The sequence below is a fragment of the Mercurialis annua genome, linkage group LG3 (assembly GCF_937616625.2).
Source record: "Mercurialis annua linkage group LG3, ddMerAnnu1.2, whole genome shotgun sequence".
Taxonomy (NCBI): domain Eukaryota; kingdom Viridiplantae; phylum Streptophyta; class Magnoliopsida; order Malpighiales; family Euphorbiaceae; genus Mercurialis; species Mercurialis annua.
In genome coordinates this window covers 8,162,958-8,180,516 of record NC_065572.1, presented here as the reverse complement: position 1 = coordinate 8,180,516, position 17,559 = coordinate 8,162,958, and the positions used below count along the sequence as shown (strand labels likewise).

General features: G+C 31.3%; 2 protein-coding genes across 2 annotated transcripts; one reads left to right on the top strand and one right to left on the bottom strand.

Annotated features, from left to right (window-relative positions):
- Positions 1 to 574: 574 nt before the first annotated feature.
- Positions 575 to 2,270, top strand: LOC126675324 (protein GRAVITROPIC IN THE LIGHT 1). Its single transcript, XM_050369944.2, has one exon. It carries the CDS (start codon positions 780 to 782, stop codon positions 2,142 to 2,144), a length of 1,365 nt encoding a protein of 454 aa, XP_050225901.1. The 5' UTR covers positions 575 to 779; the 3' UTR covers positions 2,145 to 2,270.
- Positions 2,271 to 6,562: 4,292 nt separating this feature from the next.
- LOC126672120 (probable alpha,alpha-trehalose-phosphate synthase [UDP-forming] 7) lies at positions 6,563 to 11,320 on the bottom strand. The gene is made up of 4 exons (XM_050366049.1): positions 11,120 to 11,320; positions 8,801 to 10,865; positions 8,456 to 8,729; positions 6,563 to 7,423 (listed from the first exon to the last, which is right to left on the bottom strand). Exons 2-4 carry the CDS (start codon positions 10,786 to 10,788, stop codon positions 7,124 to 7,126), a joined length of 2,562 nt encoding a protein of 853 aa, XP_050222006.1. The 5' UTR covers positions 10,789 to 10,865; positions 11,120 to 11,320; the 3' UTR covers positions 6,563 to 7,123.
- Between the last annotated feature and the right edge of the window lie 6,239 nt (positions 11,321 to 17,559).

Genomic DNA, 17,559 nt, shown 5'->3' with positions numbered 1-17,559 from the left:
CAAACTCCGCTCATCACCCACCATCGGAAACTACGATTTTTTTTATTTTTATTTTTGCCGGAGCTCGTCCTCAGAAAAGTAAGAGCAGATTTGATCTTCAACGAGGAGCAATGAGGATCAGTAGCTCTTCATGCGAGGAGCTGTCGGAGGAGGAGTAGCTGCTCCTCCTACAGAAAATTAAAAAAAAAATTGATTAATTAATTTTTTTTTTTGATTTTATGAAGATGTTTTTTTGTATAATTTATAATAATGAAGGATCTGTTTAAAAATTATCAAAATGAAAAGAATTCAATTTAATATTTTAGAGTGTAATTGAAAATCAAAAATATAAAACTAGATAAAATTAAAAAAAATTATAATATCAGGATGAAATTAAAAATCAATATAAAAATCAGGATTTTTTCAAACTATTAGCCTATTTAATTTCGAGTAAAAAATGAAGGACTGCTCCAAAATGTTCATATGGAAATTATTTATTTCATTACAAAATGTTCTTTTTTTCTCTACACTTTAAATCCAACTTTGTTTTGAATTATTTTAATCTCTAGTCTTTATCCTGCCTCTATCTTCCTAGTCAAAGTTTTTGTCTCTGTTTTTTTTTTTTTTATCATCACATAAAAGCAATCACACTCACTTTCTTTTCTCTCCAAAATCCATTCTCTTCACTAAAACCTCTCTAAACCCAACAACTTTTGTTTTTCCCATTTTTCCCCAATTTATGACCAAAACCAAACCCATCATCTTCATCTCCACATCTTAAACATTAAATTCTTGAATCCATGGAGACAATCAAATGCAGATCAATCCCAACCCACAAAAGCAAACTAGCCAAAACATTTCAAAAAGTCATCAATCTCAAAACCGCCACAAAAATCGCTTCCAACAATGGAATTGGCATTTGCATGCTCACTTCACAGAACAAATTCGATCAAGAACACGACCTTAACAAACCCTACAAACCCCACGACGCTAAAGATAAAAAAAAGGCGGTTCTTTACGCCTTAGCTGCTAAGCTTTTTGCAGGGATCACCGCCATTAAAGCAGCTTATGCTGAGCTTCAAATGGCCCAGAATCCTTACAGCAGTGAAGCTATACAATCTGCTGATCAAGCTGTTGTTGAAGAGCTTAAATCAATCTCTCAGCTTAAAAGAAGCTTTTTCAAGAACGATCTTGATCATCTTTCTCCGCAAGTTACCGTTATGCTTGCGGAAATTCAAGAACAGCAGAGTATGATGAAGACCTACGAGATTACAATCAAGAAACTTGAGTCTGAAAAAAAAGCTAAAGATTTGGAAGCTTCTTCACTCAAGAAAAAGCTGGCCGAGTCGAATTTATACAACAAATCTTTAGAAAAAACACTGAATGCTAGCGGCCCATTATCAATGTTCGATCAGGTTCAGTTCTTGAATCTAAACCCTACTCATTTTGTCCAGTTTCTTCACTCGGCCTTACGTTCGATGAGAGCCTTTGTGAAAATAATGGTACGTGAAATGGAATTCGCCCGTTGGGATATTCAAGCGGCTGCTAATGCAATCGAACCGGATTTAACCTTCTCTAACCCGACTCATTGCCGGTTTGCTTTTGAATCGTTTGTTAGCAAAACTTTGTTCGAAGGTTTTAATCAGCCAAATTTTATGCTTTCGAATGAAACCCATCATTACCAGAACTACTTCAACAAGTTCAAGAATCTAAAGTCTACAAATCTGAGACATTATCTAACCCAAAACCCGACGTCGTCTTTTTCAAGATTTACGAGGGGGAAGTATCTGCAACTTGTTCATGCAAAAATGGAATGTTCTCTGTTCGGCAACTTGAACCAGCGGAAGCTTGTGAACTCCGGCGGGTTCCCGGAATCCGCTTTCTTCACGGCGTTTCTTGAAATGGCGAGGAGAGTTTGGTGTTTGAATCTTTTGGCGTTTTCGTTTGGTGAAGATGTTAGTGTTTTTCAAGTTAGTAAGAATTCAAGATTTTCGGAGGTTTATATGGAGAGTGTTACTCACGAGTCTTTGTTGGATGATAATGACGACGGCGTTGAGGGTGATCTCCGGGTGGGTTTCACGGTGGTTCCGGGGTTCAAGATTGGTAAAACTGTCGTACAAAGTCAGGTTTATTTATCGCCGGTGTCTTCTCCGGTGAGTTCGTGATATGTCTTTTTTTTTATATTTTTCTTAGAATATCGTGTTGTATAATTTTGTATTATATTATAAAATAATAGTAATTGTAGTAATATTATATTAATTGAAGTGCTAAGCTGACGCGCTTAACAGCAATTTTCAACTTTTTGGGCGGGTGAGTTGTCCGTTGGGCATAATCTTTTTGCTTAATGCTTGAGAGGTGCTTTTGCTTTAAATGGTGGCGCGTGAGGTGGCGCGTGTGTATAAAACGGTGGATGTTCTTTAAAATAAAGGAGTCCTGGCACTGGGACCCACTAGGAAAAGAGGGCAGGGAGTGTTGACACTCTGTGGGGCCAAAAGTTGGTGTTTTAATAGTCCTTTTCAAATTGTTTTTTAATATTCTAAATATTGGATTCAATTTGCTCATCAAATCAAATGCCAGCTTAGATACCAGCTACACAAAATTAAGCCTGAAATGGTTTTTTTCTCTAGACAACCCTTTTATTTATATTGAAATATGGTTAGCTGATTTAGTTTTTTTTGTTGAGATAAGTCAGCTGTTTTAGTTAATTCAGCCAAATAAGAAGCTGCAGAAGCCGGAGTCGAACCCACGGCCTCTAAAATGTAGTCGGAAAACCTAACCGCGGGACTAGGCTTCACTTGTAATCCAAAAAACTTGCATTGTAATCTGATATAATTGATATCATAAATTACATAAATTTTCAAAGACTAATTTCCAGTATTGAAAATATAATGGAATAAAATATCGAAACATTTTCAATCTTTTTATAATTTTAACCAAAATTTTATGAATTTTACAATTTTAAATATTTATTGCAATTTTAACTAATTGACCTCAATCAATTTAATAGTGTGTATCTAACTTAATGAGGGTTTCACGCTGTTAAAAAGTCATACCAATATGGCAAGTTCTAATAAACTAGAAAATCTAACATTCTTAATTTTTTGCGGTTTAATCAAAACTTAAAGTGTTTGTGATTTTAGAGAAATTATCTATTGCATGAATTCTACCAGCATGATTTTTTTTTTTGAGAATGTGAATGTCATGAAAAATTGTACACACATTATTGAATTGATGGGGATGAATTAACCAAAATTATTCCTGAAATGCGAAATTAAACTTTTAATTAGAACCGCTATCAAATTGAAAATAAAATAAAAATTGAAGGGTCCTGTCTCAACTTTTGATTTAAGTGTGTGACAATGGTGCATCGGTTGTCCTGTATATATTGTGAGTTGGGCAACAGCTTAGGAAAATCTGGCAAGATTCGGAGTTGTCTATGTCATAAATGGTTATAAAAATGGTAGCCTACACAAAGAACCAAAATTATTTAAAAAAACTATATGAACATAAAATGGCATGCCGCACAACTCTAACTTTTTGCCTTATTTCAAAAAGAAAAAGAAAAAAGGTTTGGCCTTACATGTGGGTTCATATAAATCTTTTTATCATATGGTTTTGTTTTATTTGGTGCACAAATCCAACATTCTTTCCTGCATTCAATTTGCACCTCATGGCTAGTTTAACTTTAATTACCTTATTGTTTATTAATGCTCTTGTCAAATAAAAAGAAGGCCTAAGTTTTCTTTTTTCAAAGATCAAATTTTCCATTCATAATAAAAAGTACATAAATAAATAATAATGAAAGCTGTTTAATACAGTTATCGAATACAACTTTTTCAACCATCAAAAGATTATTCAAATACATAAATAGTTTAAATATTGAAATTACAATTTTAAAACCGCTTAATTCGTAAAATTCTAAAATTTTCAAGTCTCTCAATGTAGATCTAAAAGTTATCTTCAAACCGCTAAATCCGTTAAAATTTCATGTTTTCAAATTTTCGTCTTCAAAAAAATCTGAAAAGGTAGAATTTTATCAGAACACCTTCGATTATGAAGAAAAATCAACAAAAACTACAACAAGACAATAAAATTCTATATCTAAGAAGATTTATAGATTAAAAATCTAAAAGAACTTAAATATAAAAAAATACCATAGCGATAAGTAATAATTTTGACGGAAAGAAGATGATTTTTCAATTAAGATCAAAAATTACCTTCTCCCACCCTTTACAAAATCAAAATGAAAAAAAAAATTAAAAAGAATGAGAGCAAATTTAAAAGAGAGAGGAGAAAATATTGCCATTCATAAGTTATAATTATATAAAATTGACAAGGGTTATTTTTCTCTTATCTCTCTCAAATAGAAAACTCTAGATGTCAAGAGTTTTTCTTTTACTTTTATTTGTCGTTTCGGCTGCTGTTAATGGTTTATTTTTGCTATTGGCGGTAGCCATTTCTTTTTTATTGCTTTAGATTAAGATAAATAGCCGACTCCTTTTCATCTTTTTTTATTTTATTGGTAAATCTACCGACGAGACGTATCAATTTCAATATATAAACAAATCAAGAATTAGAGATAGATTAAAACATTTCAAGACTGAAGATGAAATCGTTATAGGTTATATTTTTTTTTGATAACTTTATTACATCGATTGTCTTTCTTCATGAAAGTTTTGATGTTTTTTCTCTATGAAAGATTTGTTTGTTTTGTTATGAAAAGTTTGTGAGTAGTCTGTTGGGCAGAAAAGAATTGGATTTTATTGTGATAGAGCAGTTATATAATTTTGATTTTATTTTGTAAGGCGATATACGAATCAAGATTTACATCTTGTTCATGTCAGGTCACTAGAAAGAGTTATATCATTTCTAAATTCTTATACTTATAACTGCTTATTATTAATAGAATATTATTCGATTGTCAAAATAACAAATATTGCCTTTCCTGACTTTGAATGCTTAAGTTTATGTATGCGATTTCGTATACAATTGTTGTTTAAATTTTCTTACATCATAAAAGATTTTGTGGTATAAATTTTTAGTAAAAAATGTCAAATTTTTAAAACAATTTTTTATTTTTTTAAAAAAATATAGTTAATGAGAATTCGAGAACTGAACATTAAATGAGACAGGTTTGGAAACTTGGTTGTGATATTTAATGGCAATCAATAATTTTGCAGAAGAACAATATGGACAGCTTCATTAATGTCAAGAAATAGATACAAACATTATTGATATGGTATGAGACATAAATACAGGAATGGGTTAGTTTTCAATGTATTATTATAAAATTAACGCCTAAGAAACAAAACCGAGATGCTGTACGACCCAAAGGCTATTTGTTTCGTTTCCTGCTACAAGCCTGCCTGCTCCCATTTATAGTTCCTGTTCTTACTGCTTTCTCTTCAATTTTGGTACATTTGTATATATGAATTTAAAACAGAACCCTACCACTAGCAATTGACATAATTTCCAAGACTTAATGTGCATATAAAATAGACCTGGCCACAGGCTGAAACGGTCCAAGAACTGGACCCGTCAAAATTAAAACCGGACACAAACCAACCATAACTGGGAAAACTGGTTCCGGGTTACTTCTCCTTTGGTGGAATTGAACCCGCCGATTCCAGTTCCAAACTATATAAAAAAATATAAACCCCCCCCCCTCTCTCATAATCTGTTAGATATGCAGAAGAATACAAAGAAGAACAAAAAAAGCACCCCCCAAGGGACGGTTTATCGGTCCCAGGCTGGTTCCATTTTTCATACAACCGTGAACCAGCAATTCCAAACAAAAATCACTTGAACCATGGCCGCTTCTACTGTTCTACATATAATGAGCTCTGGTTCTGATTTACATGTAAGGGGCTGCTTGTTACTAAAGGTAATATTAATTCTCCATATTCTGTTTCTCCTTCTTCTTCATATGGGTTTCCCCCCAAAAGCCAGTTCAAAGAAATAGGAATTCCCGATATCCGCCCTGACTAGTGTTATAATGAGTTGCCAATATTGATACAATAAAGAGCAAATTACTTAGAGGCCCCAGAGGTATACCATAATTAACAGTTTAGTACCCCTTATTTCAAAAGTCTACTTAATGGTCCCTCAGTTTTAATTTTGTTAACTAAGAGATCCTTTTGTTAATTTGAGGGACCAAATCGTTTAACGAATTGATACTCAGGTACTACATTATTTAAAAGCGAGGGACCAAATCGTTTAATAAAATTAAAAGTGAGGGACCAAATCATTCACAAAATTAAAGGTGGGGTACCAAATTGTTTGAAAATAAATATCAAAATTAACGGAGGGACCTAATAGTTATCGAAAATTAAAACTGAGAGACTATTAAGTAAACTTTTAAAACAAGGGGTACTAAACTGTTAATTATGGTATATCTCAGAGACTTTGACGTAATTTGCTCTACAATAAATGTTCAAAATATATATAAGTGACACAAGAAAAATATTAACCCGCCTAATTTCAAATTTAAAACAATCTGAATCCAGTGCATGTTCCATACATTTGATGCAGATATCATTTAATATATGCAAAGTTGTAATGCAATGGTGGACAAAAACAGACAGGAGCCAAATTTTACTATAGATTTACAGATTGAACTAGCAAAGAAATTGTTCAGCGTCCCAAGGAAAAAGAAAGTTCACCCAGAAATTTAAAAGAAGAAAATTGGTTCTCCTATATTGTTTGTTCAACAAGGAACTAAAAACCAGCTAATACCTGATTTAGGCTACCACCAAAAAGTTCCCAGTTTTTCACCACCATCATGTCAAGAATTGCAAGTCAAGTTCCGGCCACAATCACAATTATACTGATCCTACGGAGGCTGCCCTTTTACACGCTCCTTTATTTTATCTCCAAGTCAGTTTTCACAAATGAATTCCTCAACCCCAGATGTTCAAGTTCATGAAAGAAAAAATATTATCGTCCGCAATAGTGACGATGCTGGTTCAGACTATTGCATTCACAGAACCAAACTCGACAAATCTCAGTTGGCCTCAATAATGAACCACAAGGCCTTGCAATGCCTCTTTCAGAATCTCGCACAAAATGATAGTCGCTTTTAATCACAGAGCAGTATAGTGTATATTCCTGCTGATTGGCTGTAAAGCGGCGGCAATGGGAACTTTCAAGGAGAACTGCTGGGAGAGGGTGACGGACTTGAAGCTTCGGCGAGAGCTTCGAGCATGTTTATAACATCACTTGTATCATCCAAATAGTACTTGGCTTTACTTGGTTTTTGTCCAACAGTACATGCAAATACAGAAGTGGTTGAGGAAAGGATCCCACTCGATATTGCATTGCCAATTATCTCAAACATGTCTTCATCTGATCTGTCATCCCCGATACACACTACAAAATCCGCTTGCTTTCCACTTTCAGCCATTGATGCAAAAATCTTCTCTGCAACAAAGCCTTTACTGATTGCCTGATGAAAAGAAAAATGAAATTATCTTGATGAGACTCTTGACAAAGGAACCAACATTATAAATGCTACAGAAGATTTCATCAATCAATTATCTACGACTACCCCTAATTCAAGCCACATTAAAGAAGGGAAAATATAACTTGATAATTATATCTAACCTAAAAAACGATCGTCTCTATAGAGGGGGTGTTCGTTTTCAGTTTATGTGGGTTATGAATTTTGAAGAGCTCATTTTTTATCAAAAGAAATTCAGGTTGTCAATATCGCACCCAAAATGCTATCTCATCCAAAATTTATAACCCACATAACCCGTATTTGACACCCCTAGTCTTAACATTTTTAACCTAAAAAACAATCAGTGAACAATTCAGTTTATTTCTCATAAAATTGATATCATTTCACATCAAATCAGCATTTTTACGTGCGGGGTTACACAGGAGCTTTGCGAAGACCAAATCTCAGTCAGTATAGGCAAGATTTACAATACGAAGTTCCCATTTTGGTAGGAACAGAAGCATATTTTTATTTTCAGGCTATCAAATTAATTCATGGTAAGTGAATTCTACTAAAATTATAAGCAGTGTAACTTTGAGCACGATTTGGAACTATTTTGGCTTACGTCCAATTGAACAATCAGCCTAAAGAACTTGAAATCCAGTATATATGGACATAAAACAGGACCCCGATTCTTCCAAATCAATTACTAAAATTTAGGCCAACTAAGATGATACATGTTTATGCATGCACTAGTAACAATTTTCAAATGTTCAATTGCTTAAACTACCCAACCTACAATTGCATACACCTCTAACTGGCATTACATAATCGCAGCCCTTTACTAATATTACCTGACCACTAGCAACTTCAGCTTTAATTCAATATAATCAGATTAATCGTAAGTAAAGAAAATATGGCTATTCAAAGCAAACCAGTTTAGCAGAATCAATTCTAACAAGAAATTTACAACTATAACTAATTAGCAGAATTGAAAGGAGAGTGCTTATTAATTAGAAACAGAGCAGCGATGTGTACCTGTGGCTTTACTTCAACAATAAATTGACCACTCTTTACAGCAACAGGTTCATTTGCAAGCACACTCTCTAGATGGTCCAACAACTCCTTGGCCTGGCTGGCACCAAAACCTGGATCAGCATCCCTGTGATGCCATACTAAGGCACTCTCCTTTTTCTCAATGGAAGAGCCATCGGTCGACTCTGTATACAACTTCATGACAGGTTCAGCCATTTGAAACCATCCAAAATCAGTAGTCTGGCAACAAGTCTCCCACTGCTGATCCGCAGACCACCTGGCACATAATACTATTGTAACAAATGTGCAACAACAATCCACTATCAAAATAAGAAGAGAATATAATACCTCATAAAAAAGCCATGTTCAGCTGCAATTCCAAGCTTTCTGCAAGGAGAAAACCACTTCCCCAAACTGTCCCGCCCTCGTCCACTAACAACAAAAACAGTGTTCTTTGCATCACTGCATAGAGTATCTATAATACCAATGACCTCTTGACTAGGGGACTTGTTGATGGAAGTTTGAGGCATTACAGTACCATCATAGTCAAACAATATAGCCCTGTTTTGGGACCTTACATATGCAGAGACAATTGCGTCAATAGACAACTTTCTGAAATTAGGATCTAGAGCGACGACCCTAAAACCAAAGCTTAAACCAATTCCCCAACAACGTCTTCTGAAATGATCTCTACAAGATCTTTCCATATCTTGGAAGAAGCTTCTTGCCCAGTATGCCACATCATGCGTGCTGACGTACCTGTAATGTTTCTCATGACGCAATTGCTTCTCAGAATCAGACATTGAAATCGCTTCATTCATTGCCTCGGCAGTTGATTCAATGTTCCACGGATTGACCCGAATTGCACCACTGAGTGAAGGAGAACAGCCGATAAACTCTGAAACAACCAGCATGCTCTTTTTAGGGCCATTGGCTTCTGAACTAGATTCGGACTCAGAAACACCCTGTCTACACACTACGTACTCGTAAGGAGTAAGATTCATCCCATCCCTCACAGCAGCCACTACAACACACTCAGCTATGGTATAATACGCAGCTCTTTCACTGAGAGATACCGGCCTATCAATAAAGACAATTGGTTCATAGCCAGGTTTTCCAAAAGTTTCATTAATTCTCTTGCAGCTTTCCTGTATTTCAGCCTGTATCTCTTCCAAATCTTTCCCTTTACCTCTGGCAGGGTTAGCAATCTGCACCAAAACTGCCCTTCCCTGCCACTTTGGATGCTGCTTCAGCATCTGTTCCATTGCGAGAAGCTTCAAATTGACACCTTTGAAGATGTCCATATCATCAACCCCAAGTAAAACAGTTTTTCCATCAAACTGCTGTTTCAGCTCTCCTACTCTCCATTCCTTATCTGCAAGTTTCAACACTGACTGAATCTGACCCATGTGAATCCCCACAGGCATGATTTTTATCCCAACAGTCCTACCGTAATACTCCAATCCTATATAACCTCTCTTTGACTGATACTCCAAACCTAACATTCGACTGCAGCAAGAAAGAAAATGCCTAGCATAATCAAAAGTGTGAAAACCAATGAGATCGGAATTCAATAAAGCCTTAAGAATCTCTTCCCTCACAGGTAAAGTCCTATATATCTCTGATGAAGGAAACGGACTGTGCAGAAAGAACCCCATTCTCAATCTATTAAATCGTCTTCTCAAAAATGTCGGTAGCACCATCAAATGATAGTCATGAATCCAGACAAAGTCATCCTCTGGGTTTATAACCTCAATCACCCTTTGAGAAAAGATCTTATTTGCCGCCACATACGCCTCCCACAACGACCTATCAAACCTTCCACCATGATTAGCTGAAAATGGAAGCATGTAGTGAAAAAGTGGCCACAAATGCTGTTTACAGAACCCGTGATAAAACTTGGACAAAATATCAGGAGGAAGAAATGCAGGAACACATTTAAACCTATCCAACAAAAGCTGTGACACATCATCTTGTTCACTCGAATCAACTTCAACCCTCAACGAACCAACGTATAAAACCTCCATATCTTCAGGCAACCCATCTTTCAACTGCAATAACAACGAATCATCGTCCCAGCTAAAACTCCATCCTTTATTATCAGGCCTACGCTTAGCTTTTACCGGTAGCTGATTCGCCACAATGATTATACGGTCCTGAACGATCGACGAAGGTACATCCGAGGCCACGCTATTCGCCTGATCATCATCAAGCTCAGAAATGACACCAGGAACCGTCATAACACGGGGCAATCTTTTCCTTTCGCGGGGTTGTCCCATTACAGGAAAATTCCCAGAAGCTAGATCTAAAAGATTGGTATATGATCTTGACATCATCTTGACACTTCTTTTGAAGACTCACAATCACCACAAATAATTGATTTCTTGTGCAAATGACTACAATTCAATAGGATCTGAAAAGGGTATAATTGAACAAAATTCATCATTACAGAAACTAAAACAACAATTACAAAATCAAGCACAAAATCAATTACAATCACAAATTAGACAATAACCCATCAAAATATAAGATCCAGTAATCCATTCAAAATCTTTAACAAGAAATAAAGAACATAATTTTCCACTGAATTCAACAAAATTTACATCAAACAGAAAAGAAAAAAATAAACAATTCAATAATGATAATTATAATAAACAAGAAAATTACCTCAGCTTTTGAAAATTAAAGAAAAGTTTGTAAGTTTGCTGCTTGGATCTGAACAAATATTAATTGGAATAAAAAAAATGTGCAATCTGCAAATTGAAGAAAGAAATCTAGGGTTTCACTTTTGTTAGGTTTTGGTCCTCTCTATTTCTCAAGAGACACATTTACAATTCTTTTTCATTTTATTTTTCTGTTTTGCCCAAACAAATTAAAATGAAAAAATGAAAAAACAAGAAGAGGATAAGGTCGGCCAGTCAGACTACTTTGTGATGCCAGCTGGCAATTTTGAGGTTTTCTGGGGTCACGCGCCGTTACTCCCTGCTGCCTAGGCAGGCGTTTCAGGAGTATGTAAATTTGCCACGTGGTCATACACCAGATGCGTTTGGTCCCACGCGTTGAACGCTGGGTCCCACACGTTTGTTCAACGGAAAATCACATGTTTTTTTTGTATGCTTACTTTTTTTTAAATTTTTTTTTTGTATGCTTACTTCATTTGTCCAACTAAGCAGCAAACTGCTAGGTTGTGGGTTCGATTCCTCCCACAAGCGCTCCCCCTCTCCAAATTATCAAAAAAAAAAAAAACATTCAATTTAATACTATACCTTAAAATTTTGCGAACATTCAATTTAATACTAAAACTTCTAAAATAATATTTTCCTAAATAAACCTTTCTATAATTTTAATGATTTTTAATATGGATAATCAGCTACATTAGTATATTATTTTTTACAAGAAAAACACATTTTGAATGTGATTTTGATATGTTTTTTTTAAACTGATTTTGATATATGTTTATTTGATATGTTTAATAAACGGTGCAAACACTTTTTCTAAGCAATCGCACATAAAGGCTTGGTCATCTTCATTTTTTCAGGCTCTTGTTTGCGTGTTATTGTATTAATTAATCTCCACTAATCCCGTTAAAAAAACAATCAAATACAATGATGTATCAAAAAATTATTTCCAGTCCGAATTTAATTTTTAATTTATCTATAAATTCGGGCTTAACGTCTATTTAACATTATATTTTTAATAATTTTTTATTACTTTAAAAAATCTACATCATTTTTTTTAAATCGATCCGAGCCAGGGTTAGAGACTACCCTAACTTTAGGGTAGATCTTCCACTAATCAAATATTAAGTATAAATTTTTAATAACAAAATATTATATCTAGCAATTCCATAACTTAATAAACATTTTCAATATTTATAAATATTTTACAATGATCCTATATACCTTTTACATAATACATAATTAAAGTATCTATATGTAAACCGCGTCATTAAAATAAGGAGTATTGGTAATAAATTTTAACGTTTCACTTCTGTAGCGATTTAATTTTAATATTAAAACGTTATGAAACAAATCCCAATTTTTTTTGCAATTTGTCTCCCAAATCAGTTTTTCAGCAGTTTTATCTCTTTTTAGGTTATAAAGTGCAAAAATATAAAAAATTGGAATTTTATTTGAATTCTTTTTGAAACATTGGGATTAATATGCCAATACATGTATTTAATATGGTTGTCACATATACACAAAATTGCCGGAAAACGGTTGGTATTATAAATTATAAAAATTTAAAAATTTAATATTTGTTTCACAATATTTTAAATGTTGGGATTAAATTGCTACAAAAAAAATATTATAATTTATTTTGCAAATACCTCTTAAAATTACTTTACCCTCAATATATTAATTTTGGATATATAGGTAGGGGTGGAGCCGGGTTTGTCCAAGAAAGGCCCTGGCCCCTCTCAACTTTTTATTTTTGACAAAAAATACATTTTAAGTGGTATTTTTTACAAGAAGATACACTATCAATCTAGGTTTTATACAATTGGCTCTCTTCATTTCTTTTTCTTTCAAAAGACCTTTTTAAGTTTTTCATTTAATAACATAATGATCAACATTAATTTTTTTATATATTTTCCCCTCCTAACACTCAATCTTGCTACTCCCCTGTTATAGATTATATGTGATATATTAATATTTTAGTAAATAATGCATAAATACAATTTATATCAATCACATAATAGTTGTTTTTTCCCTCAAAGATCACACAATAGTTAATAGATAAATATTAAGCACAACCAATATCTTCAGAACAAAAATCTAATGTTTTTGTCCATTTTTATGAATAACTTTTATTTATATAATATTTTTATATTAATTTTAGAGTTTATCATGTTTAATTAATGTATTTAGATAAAAAAAACGTTAAACAATCTGATTAAGTTACTGTAATGTAGAATTATAAAATGAAATTATTATTATTTTTTTAAAATAAAAATAAAATATTTTTACTTATATTGAACAATGTGATTAAGTTATTATTTTTTAAAAGTATTTTCTACCTCCTTATTTATTTTCAATGATTATTATAGCAATGTGTATATTATTGTATGTTTTAGATTCCCTAGTTCTAAATTCCCATTTTGTTTAAAAAGTTTAAGGATTAGGCCTAATGTTTTAAAAAACCCCGACCTTTTAGCCCCTTTTCAATCATACCCTGACGTTGAAAATTTGTCAAATTTACCCTATTTTGCATTTTTGTGTTTCAATTGTAACCTGAAAAATTAAATTAACGTCTTTTGCGTTTGGAAATTTGTTTAAAACATTCTCCATGTCTCGCATATATTGATTGTATATTTTTAAAATTTATTTAAATTTAGTTAAATTAATTAAGAATTTAAATTAGTGTTAATTTGATTATGGTTTTTAGTTAGTTTTTAAAAATAAAGGACTTATTTGTACTTTTTTAAATAAAAAAGAATTTAATTTCATGTTTATACTTAATTAATTGAATGATTTCATCATTTAAGTAAAAAGATTAACAAAAATTAAAATATTGGGGTACAATTGAAAACGGAAAATTCAAAATTGGATAAAATTGACAAATTTTCAACGTCGGGGTGGAATTGAAAAAAAGTTTAAAGGTGAGGGATCTTTAAGTGATTAGGCCTACTATAAATAAACAATTTCTTCCACCATTTTTTTGGTCAAAGCTAAAACTTTTATTAATAAAACTGAAAAAATTATGAACGGTTTCTCAACACATTGAGTAAACTATTTTAGAAAGAATGATAAGTTAAAATAACTAGATCTAAAATTTAAATCTAGTTAAAAGATAATAATAAATTACATATATAAATAGTTACAACAAGAGAAGGCATAGATTTAAATCTAAAAAACAATAATCAAATTGAAAAAAAATCTAAATTTATGAATTAATTTTCTAAGTAGACGATTTTTTGCAAAAAAAAAAGTTCACATTTGAGAGAAAAATACTCTTTAAAAAAAATAATCTCATGAAATATAAACACAAAATAAATAATAAATAAATTTGATTATATGATAAAACTATTTAATTTATAAAACAAATAAACATAAAAGATCTTGATGACACATTTGATCAAAGTTTGCAACATTGTATATTCCATGATTTTGACACCTTGGCTATTGGTGTTTCCTGAATTTCATATTATCTTTGCATGTTAGATTTGTTTTATTTTATAGCGCAATAAATTTAAACTACTTTCGTTGATGTAATTTGCATTTGTAATATGATAATGGTCCATAATATGATTTTGGTTGGTGACATAGTGGTGTTATAGAATAACAATAAAATGTCAAATTGCTATATAAATTGACTCGCCCATTATTTATTATTTATGTGATATTTTAGTGTCAAATTAATACTCCCTAGTTGTCCATTTCAATTTTATCATACAGTTAAAGAAAAATAATTATTATTTATAAATTTTATAATTTTTTTTATAATACCTTTATTTAATATAAAATACACTTACAATTTACTCATTAGTAGATTTTAAATACAGATAATATAAAAAATTGAGTATAAAAATTACTCACTCCGTTCTATTTTAGTTGTCTATTTAACCAATATTAGACATACCAAGATAATGTTGCTTTTGTCTTAAATTATATACAAAAATATTATTATAGCCCTATTAATTAATAAATGCTTTTCAAATGAAAACATAAGTCATTTATTAGGGATGGGTAAATTTGGAAGATAATAGCTAAAATAAAATTAAAATTCTAAATGAATAACTAATTAGAGAAAAATATATTTTTTTAAATGGACAACTAAAAAAGAACGGAAAACGGAGGAAGTAGTTACTTTTTGAAAGTGAATAAGAATTTTGAGATTAAAAAATTCTCAAAATAGACAACTCTATCGAAACAGAAGAAGTAGATTTTATTAAAAAATTTAAATATGTTATAATCTAAAATAAATATACATATTTATTAAAACAGTATAATAACAAAATAAAAAAAATTACGATATTATTAAAATAACAAAAAAAAATTAAATTCTTAAAATTTGTAATAAATTAGCACATTCTTTTTACGTTACTGTGGTCCAAGAAGTACATGAAAACACCCAAGCTGGGACCCAGACGACAAATCATCAAAGTACGTGATGTTGCCAGGTGGATATGAAGGTTTTTTGTTTTATGGATAAGACATAACAGTTGGAGCTGATCTGGCACCAAAATGTTACGTCATCGGTGACGTCAGCAAGATGGATAAGGTCTGCTCCAAGTTGTGTGTGAACGGCTTAGGAGTTGGTGGGCATCATGCATGTGTAAAACTCTTGGCTAGGGGATTTCCAACATATCCATACAAATTAAATGTCATTTTCATCCTTTTTATGGACTAGAAGCACACAATATTTTTGAATTGGGTGGTTTTTTGTAACAGTAGGAAAATTTTGAGGGTTTAATTGAAATTATGAGATTCTAGTAATATGTGGCCAAATTGGTGGGCGTAGTTTGACTAAATTTGCTGTAACCTCACCTAATTGTTTTGGCTTTTTTTAATGTATTGAGGAAGGTGGTTTTTGATGGCAGGTTTTTTATATGGGGAATATGAACATTTTTATATTCAATGTTAAATAAATAATAGAATTGATATAATTTAATAATATATCTATTTACATCAATCATTTTTTCATCATTACACATAATTTAATCATGTTTTGTTGATTGCTTACATCTTGAAAAAAAAAAACATCAACATTTCCATTTTGTATTTCAGACTTAATTTTCAAACCTATTTATTCTCACTCTTCAATTGCACTTAAAAAATTAAGTATAATTTTTTATTTTTTTTATCAAAATCAATCATTAAAAAATACTACTATTTAAATATTAAGACATTGATTATATATATAATAAAGTTGATTGAATAAAATTATCTATCTAGATCAATAAATTGATAAATTTAAAATTTAAATTATATTCAAAGAGAAAAATTATGACTTACACATATAATATCATTAGTCTAAATACAAATATAATATGATCAATAATCTATTTGATATTTAAAATCCAACACAATAGGATTATAACATGGATTACACGTACCGACTTGTATAAATATTATAATGTATAAAAATTATTTAGTATAGCACAAATACAGCCATTAATACCTATTAAAAATACACAGTAGCAATAAATAATACGAAAAATTTAATCATAGTTAAACATTTAGTAAAATGTAAAATTAAGCAATAAATATTTTAAAATATTCAATTGTATCTAACCACATTTTAATAGATTATTATCTGGTTTAAACGTGAAATTAATCGTGTTGTTCATAAAAAATTATCTATATTAAATTTGAATATGTTTAACTTTGCACCATACTATGTCATTTTTATATATTTTGCTCATCTATTTTTTTTATTTATATTAAAATCTTAATCTGTTTAATTTTTATGTCATCCTTTTTAATATAATAATGTAATCATGATAAATCTTAAATTTATAAAATTTATAATTGTTCAACATATATTATTTTGTGGGTTTGCCCTTGCGTAAGAGATACAAGATGAGACTGAGAGGATATCATATTTATTTTTATTAAAGATAATATTTTTATTCATTTCGAACAATTACAATTATAAAATTATAAAATATGTTTTTAATTTTTTTAATATAATTGAACATAAAATATGTTGCTTTGATCAATTATATACAATATTATTCGTAAATTTCTTACAAAATAAAAATAGTATGAGACCGAAAGTTTGCAAATCGTCAAATTTACAATACATAAGGCTGTTTTATGTTGGTGGAAAGCCCACTCAGTGACTGACTTTTTGTAACATCGATATCGATTATTGAATCTTTAGTATCAATTGTCTTTACCGGTTTGTGACCGGATTGGTATGCGCAGCTGAATCGAAATTATTCGGTAGGTATTTAATTATGAATTTGATCAACTAATAACAATATAGCAAAATAAATAAATAACATAAAAGATTTACGTGGTTCTACATTAAAGCGTACATTTACGGGCGAAAAAATCGAACCATCTACTAATCATCAAAATGAGTATAAAATTGGCGGAGACTCACCAAATAGAGAACATCTATAGTAAATATGTTTTTATAATAAAAACCCACAAAGT